Source organism: Sus scrofa, chromosome 3 (assembly GCF_054392235.1).
Source record: "Sus scrofa isolate SSC_HxYL_T2T_F1_AM1 chromosome 3, Sscrofa_HxYL_maternal_Yorkshire_Landrace_v2.0, whole genome shotgun sequence".
Taxonomy (NCBI): domain Eukaryota; kingdom Metazoa; phylum Chordata; class Mammalia; order Artiodactyla; family Suidae; genus Sus; species Sus scrofa.
The window spans coordinates 36,920,263-36,927,651 of NC_139385.1; the positions used below are offsets into that span (position 1 = coordinate 36,920,263).

Here is a 7,389-nt window from a genome sequence, read left to right on the forward strand (position 1 = left end):
GTAAACTCCTAGTCTTTATTCGCCCAGAAATCTATTATTTTCACCCTGAAACTTGAATGATAGTTTAGCTAAGTATAAAATTTAAGGTTCAGTAATTCCTGTTGTGGCTCAGCAGAAACAAATCTGACTAGGAACCATGAGGTTGCGGGTTTGATTCCTGGCCTTGCTCAGTGGGTTAAGGATCTGGCATTACCGTGAGTTGTGGTGTAGGTCACACACATGGCTTGGATCTGGCATTGCTGTGACTGTGGCTGTGGCCGGCAGCTATAGCTCTGATTAGAGCCCTAGCCTGGAAACCTCCATATGCCATGGATACAGCCCTGAAAATCAAACAAACAACAACAACAAAAATTTAAGGTTCAGAGTTCTTGTTGTAGTTTAGTGGTAACAAACCCAACTAGTATCCATGAGGATTAGGAAACAAGTTTGATCCCTCACCTCACTCAGTGGGTTAAGGATCCAGCATTGCTGTGGTGTAGGTCACAGATGCAGCTCAGATCTTACAATGCTGCAGCTATGGAGTAGGCCAGCAGCTGAAGCTCCAATTTGACTCCTAGCCTGGGGACTTCCATATGCCATGGGTGCAGCCCTAAAAAAAAATAAAAGATAAAATTTAAGGTTCATAGTTACTCGCCCTCAGCATTTTGAAGATATTGCCTTTGATTCTTTTATTGCTGACATGCTTGCTACCTGTCTAACTGTCATTCCTTCATATTTTTGCCATGATATCTTTTCGAGATTTTTCTTTTCGATGCTCCATAATTTTACCATGATATATGGCATTATGAGTGGACTTTTATTTATTTACTTAGTACTTTTCATTTGAAAACCCATATGTTCCTCTTTTTTGGAAAATTCCCAGCTATTATTTCTTCAAGTTATTCTTACTATTATTGCCTCCTTTCTCCTCTTCTGTCTCCTCCTAAGCATCCATTGATATCTCTTAACCCATTCTTTGGGTTCTTTGAAATGCTTATTCGTTTTGCATAATTATGTCTGGGTCTCTGTGATGTTTTCTGATTCAGCATCTCAATTCTACCTTTTATTTCTATGAACTCCCTGTCTGATGAGTGTCTAGTTGAGGGTTTATTCTATTTATTGAGAATTTTGTTTTGAAACTTTTTTTTTCCCACTGTACAGCAAGGGGATCAAGTTATCCTTACATGTATACATTACATTTACATTTTTTTTTCTCCACCCTTTGTTCTGTTGCAACATGAGTATCTAGACAAAGTTCTCAATGCTACTCAGCAGGATCTCCTTGTAAATCTATTCTCAGTTGTGTCTGATAAGCCCAAGCTCCCAATCCCTCCCACTCTCTCCCCCTCCCATCAGGCAGCCACAAGTCTTTTCTCCAAGTCCATGATTTTCTTTTCTGAGAAGATGTTCATTTGTGCTGGATATTAGATTCCAGTTGTAAGTGATATCATATGGTATTTGTCTTTGTCTTTCTGGCTCATTTCACTCAGGATGAGATTCTCTAGTTCCATCCATGTTGCTGCAAATGGCATTATGTCATTCTTTTTTATGGCTGAGTAGTATTCCATTGTGTATATATACCACACCTTCCGAATCCAATCATCTGTCGATGGACATTGGGGTTGTTTCCGTGTCCTGGCTATTGTGAATAGTGCTGCAAAGAACATGCAGGTGCATGTGTCTCTTTTAAGTAGAGTTTTGTCCGGATAGATGCCCAAGAGTGGGATTGCTGGGTCATGTGGAAGTTCTATGTATAGATTTCTAAGGTATCTCCAAACTGTTCTCCATAGTGGCTGTACCAGTTGACATTCCCACCAACAGTGCAGGAGGGTTCCCTTTTCTCCACAGCCCCTCCAGCACTTGTTATTTGTGGATTTATGAATGATGGCCATTCTGACTGGTGTGAGGTGGTATCTCATGGTAGTTTTGATTTGCATCTCTCTTATGATCAGCCATGTTGAGCATTTTTTCATGTGTTTGCTGTCCATCTGTATATCTTCTTTGGAGAAATGTCTATTCAGGTCTTTTGCCCATTTTTCCATTGATTGATTGGTTTTTTTGCTGTTGGGTTGTGTAAGTTGTTTATATATTCTAGAGATGAAGCCCTTGTCGGTTGCATCATTTGAAACTATTTTCTTCCATTCTGAAAGTTGTCTTTTTGTTTTCTTTTTGGTTTCCTTTGCTGTGCAAAAGCTTTTCAGTTTGATGAGGTCCCATGGGTTTATTTTTGCTCTAATTTCTGTTGCTTTGGGAGACTGACCTGAGAAAATATTCATGATGCTGATGTCAGAGAGTGTTTTGCCTATGTTTTCTTCTAGGAGTTTGATGGTGTCCTGTCGTATATTTAAGTCTTTCAGCCATTTGGAGTTTATTTTTGTGCATGGTATGAGGGTGTGTTCTAGTTTCATTGCTTTGCATGCGGCTATCCAGGTTTCCCAGCAATGTTTGCTGAATAGACTTTCTTTTTCCTATTTTATGTTCTTGCCTCCCTTGTCAAAGATTAATTGACCATAGGTGTCAGGGTTTATTTCCGGATTCTCTATTCTGTTCCATTTGTCTGTCTGTCTGTTTTGATCCCAGTACCACACTGTTTTGATGACTGTGGCTTTGTAGTATTTCTTGAAGTCTGGGAGAGTTATGCCTCCTGCTTGGTTTTTGTTTGTTTTGAAACTTTAACTGTTGTTACATCTTCTATGTCCACCATTTCTAAATTTTCATTACCAACTATTGTTGTTTCATTCATGCCTGTTTTGTTTCATAATGTTTTATTCTTTTTTATGGATATTAGTTCTTTATTGGGGATACTTGATATCCTCAACATTTATTTTAAAAATTTTTCATACAGTTTTATATCGCTGATTTCACCTGAAGTGAATTCATGTTACTGAGTTTGTAGACTGTCTTACTTATTAGCATGAGGTTTTCACAAGTGGTAGAATTTTTTATTTCAGGTTTAAAATGAATAAGAGGTTATTTTTTTGAATTTCATTTTTCCCTCACTTTTTTCTTTCTTTTTTTCTTCTTTTTCTTTTTAGGGCCACACCTGCGGCACATGGAAATTCCCAGGCTAGGACTCTAGTTGGAGCTACAGCTGCCAGCCTCCATGAGAGTCACGGCAATGCAGGATCCTAGCCGTATCTGCAGCCTACACCACAACTCACAGCAATGCTGGATCTTTAACTCACTGAGTGAAGCCAGGGATCAAACCCGCATTCACACGGATACTAGTCAGATTCTTAAGCTGCTGAGTATCCATAGGAACTCCTCCCTTACTTTCTCTCTTGATGCACTTCTCCCTGTCTAGAGGTTTTGGTCACTTCCAGATGGCCCCCATCTGGGGCCAGGCCTTATAATAGTGCTTTAGAGTCCTGGCCCCATAGTCATCCTGGGAAAAGATGTTACAGGTTTTATTTATTTATTGTCTTTTTTTTTTTTTTTTAGGGCCACACTCATGGCATACGGAGGTTCTCAGGCTAGCGGTCTAATCGGAGCTGTTGCTGCTGGCCTATGCTAGAGCCACAACAATGCCAGATCCAAGCTGCATCTGTGACCTACACCATAGCTCATGGAAACGCCAGATCCTTAACCCACTGAGCGAGGCCAGGGATTGAACCCACAACCTCATCGTTCCTAGTCAGATTCATTTCTGCTGCACCATGACGGGAACTCCTGTTACAGGTTTTAGACTTGAGCCTGTGTGCATCCTTCCTTCCTAGACCCATGGGTGGCTATATGCCTTCACCCAGGAGACAGATCCTACCAGCACATGAAAACCAATGATGAAGCATTAAGGAATTATGTTGATAAAGAGACATTATTACAGTTTAGTTATACAAACTCACCATTAAATAAATTATATTCAGAAGCAACAGTAACAAAGACTCATACTCAGCCCTTAGCAGTTTCTCATTATCTTGCTCCGTATCACTCTCGCCCTTGCTCTGTGGTTGCATACAGCTCTCGTATCTGTGTGGTGGAAACACTGCATGTCGGGGTGCTTCCACTTCTGCTTCAGTGACATTGCACTGGTCATTTGAAATCAGCCACCCTGAGAGTGTTCATGCCATGGACTATAAACATTACAAATCAGGTTTGGTTTTTTTGTTTTTTTTTTCCCCTGAGGTGCTTGTTAACCACCCCAGCCCACCACCCTGCTCCAGGGCAGCGGGCAACAGTAGTTTCTTTCAAGCTCCTCCCATAAATGCAGGTCTCAGCGCCACTCCTGTTTCAACCCAGGAGCTGGGCTTTATTTCCTCGTCTCAGAGAAAGTGCTTTCAGTCTCAGTTATAAGAGCTGAACTCCAGGAACATTGTAACCCCACTCATTACTCTGCATTCCTGCTTTTTTGTTTTGTTTTTTGTTTCTTGTCGGTAGAGCTCTTGACTTTGGTTTTGTAGCTACTTCTGTCGTTTGGTTTTCTTGTTTGTATCTTATCCATCATGTCTAAGTTTACAGAGAGGGGGATGCATTAAATGTTGAACATGCTGTGCTATCTTGATTAGAACTCCATAAGCATTTTTCGTAGACGTACGCCCTCTCTGCTATGATTGTTGTTGTTGTTTTTGGTTTTTTGGTTGTTTTTGTTTTGTTTTGGCCACAGCATACTGTGGCTTGATGTGGGATCTTAGTATCCAGACCAGGGATTGAACCCAGGCCACAGCAGTGAAAAGTGCCGAATCCTAACCCATAGACCACCAGGGAGCTCCCTCCTATAATGGTTTATATTGGCTTCAAAATATTTCCTTCATCTCTCTCAAAGTCATTCACCTTATCATCCTCTTTCTCCTTGTTCCCTGTACCAGTTATGACAAACAGGTTAATCAAGCATCATGAGTTATCCTTGAAAGGATTTTGGATGTCACATAGGCTGCCTTATTTGTTACATACTGAATAATATGCATTTTCTATAATAACAGGCTGTTGTTCCCTGAAGAAACCCTGGGAGCCCCAAGTGACCTAAATGGAAATCTTGACACCCTAATGTTCTTCTCCCTTCCCTGCAGGGGTCAAAGCCGTGTTCTCAGGCCACTACCATAGGAATGCTGGGGGCACTTACCAGAACCTCGACATGGTGGTGTCATCAGCCATCGGATGCCAACTGGGCAGAGATAGCCACGGGCTCCGCGTCGTGGTGGTCACTGCTGAGAACATCGTCCACCGATACTACAGTTTAGATGAGCTGAGTGAGAAGGGAATAGATGACGATCTGCTGGATTTGATGAAGGAGAAGTGATTGCCGATTATGACTTGCTCACGTTTCCCTTCTGCTGTTCATTTCAGATACAGCAGCTGCACACAACCCCTTATTGAAATAAAGTGTACCAGGAAAATTTGTGAATTGATGTCCTTTGGCTTAAATCAGAGGGCTGGGACCTGTCCTAAATGATACTCGAAACAAAACTACCCTCCCTTTTAAAAAGCGGCATGGCCGGAAAGAATAAATGATATTAGTAGACTGTCTCTGCATGGGTGATTGGACATGTTCTCCTAATGAAGTGTTTCTCACATCTGCTCTGAATTAGATGGTTTTCTGGTCCCATGTGGCAAACCTCTCCATGTCAGCTTCCAGCACGACTTGCTATACAAGAGCCATCTCTGATGAGGATTCCTTGAGCAAACTGCATCTGATTATATAGTAAGTTGTGGCCACAACTCCCAAAGTGGGAGGTTATCTCCTTTCCTTCCTAACAAAATTAATTGTGTCCCATTCCTAGAGCCAGAGACTCATCTTAACAAGGAGCTAAGTAGCCAGCATTTGCTGTCAAAGTCTTCTGTTACTGCTGATGACGCAGATGATACAGGTCAAAGCTTGAGTTCACCTTCTTGACGGTGAGAAAAGTCACCTGTGCACATACATTGTCCATATTTCAAAACCTCATCCCAGAGATTAGAATCGAAGCCCTGAAGGTTGACCTCTGCAGCCACAGGCCGTGTGTCTGAGCTCATTCACACTCGCATCTGATGTGCAGAGGCTCTGTCTGCACGTGGATGTTCCCGCGTGATCACAGTGATGCTCCGTTGATGAGGCTCTTAGTTCCGTTTGCTCTGAAAGAAAGCATGGGAATGGCTACAGAGTTCTCAAGAAGCCAGGCAGAAGATACAAACGATTACATTTAGAATAGATCTGCAGAGTTCTCAAGAAGCCAAGCAGAAGATACAAACGATTACATTTAGAATAGATCTGCAGAGTTCTCAAGAAGCCAAGCAGAAGATACAAACGATTACATTTAGAATAGATCCGCAGAGTTCTCAAGAAGCCAGGCGGAAGATGCAAACTATGACCTTTAGAAGGGATAAGCAGTGAGGTCCTGCTGTACAGCATGGGGCATTATATCCAGTCCCTTGGAGTAGAACGTGATGAAAAATAATATGAGAAAAAGAATGTATACAAATGTATGACTGAGTCACTTTGCTGTACAGCAGAAATTGACACACCATTGTAAGTCAACTATGCTTTAATAAAAAAAAAAATTTAAAAAGCAAACAAACAAAAATTCCTATGGGGCAAAAACAGTGCTTTGGGCCAGGTTATCTGCATTGGCACTGACTTGATTAAATGCACCAGTGCAGTATCCCCTGGACCAAGGAGTGTGCATGAGTATGAATCAGCCCTGCCTCTGTGTCACCTCTGTTGCTGCTGCTTCTCCACAGCTCCTGGCTTCTGCGTAATTTCATCCACGTTGTCTCTTTTCAGCAGTCATCCTGGTGGACAAGGAATCTGGGTGCTCTCCACCCTGCCAGGGAAACTTCACAGCATTATGCAGTAGCATTCAGTCATCCTAAAAAAATGAACAAAGAAACAAAAAAAAAACTGGTTACGAGTGCACTGCAAAGTCCATTACATTCAAAAGATTTTCTTATTTAAAAGTTTTAGTCAATGTAGCAAAACCATGAGAAATTAAATAGAAAGATAATTGGATATGTAAATTCATAAGGACCCAAAGACAAGAAGTTAATTATACTGTGGATTGGTGACACACCATAGCTCATTGTTATGTGGCAAGAAAATTGAAAATTTTCAAAATGAGAATGCTCTCGTTGTAGAGGTTGGCTGCATTCATGCTTCATAGTTGCTTTTCTTTATAGCAGGTATGGATATGAAAGGTGAAGAGGAGAAATTCAGTAAGAGGCATAACCAGTGAGCTAAGCCTCTGAGGCCTTCAGACGAGGACATCAGGAGCAACAACCAGGATCATAGATGCAGCCGTTGGAGTTCCCGTCGGGGCTCAGCGGAAATGAATCCGACTAGGAACCATGAGGTTGCGGGTTCAATCCCTGACCTTGCTCAGTGGGTTAAGGATCCGGTGTTGCCATGAGCTGTGGTGTAGGTCACAGACAAGGCTCAGATCCTGCGATGCTGTGGCTCTGGCCTAGGCCGGCAGCTGCACCTCCGATTGGACCCCTAGCCTG

The 7,389-nt window shown here is 42.0% G+C and overlaps 1 protein-coding gene across 1 annotated transcript in view; it reads left to right on the forward strand.

Moving 5' to 3' along the window:
• Nucleotides 1-5,439, forward strand: part of CPPED1 (calcineurin like phosphoesterase domain containing 1) — a 121,819-nt gene extending 116,380 nt beyond the window's left edge. The window contains 1 exon segment of the mRNA NM_001243581.1: nucleotides 4,983-5,439. Within this exon segment, the coding sequence (NP_001230510.1) occupies nucleotides 4,983-5,212 (230 nt within the window). The 3' untranslated portion in view covers nucleotides 5,213-5,439.
• The last annotated feature ends 1,950 nt before the right edge of the window (nucleotides 5,440-7,389 follow it).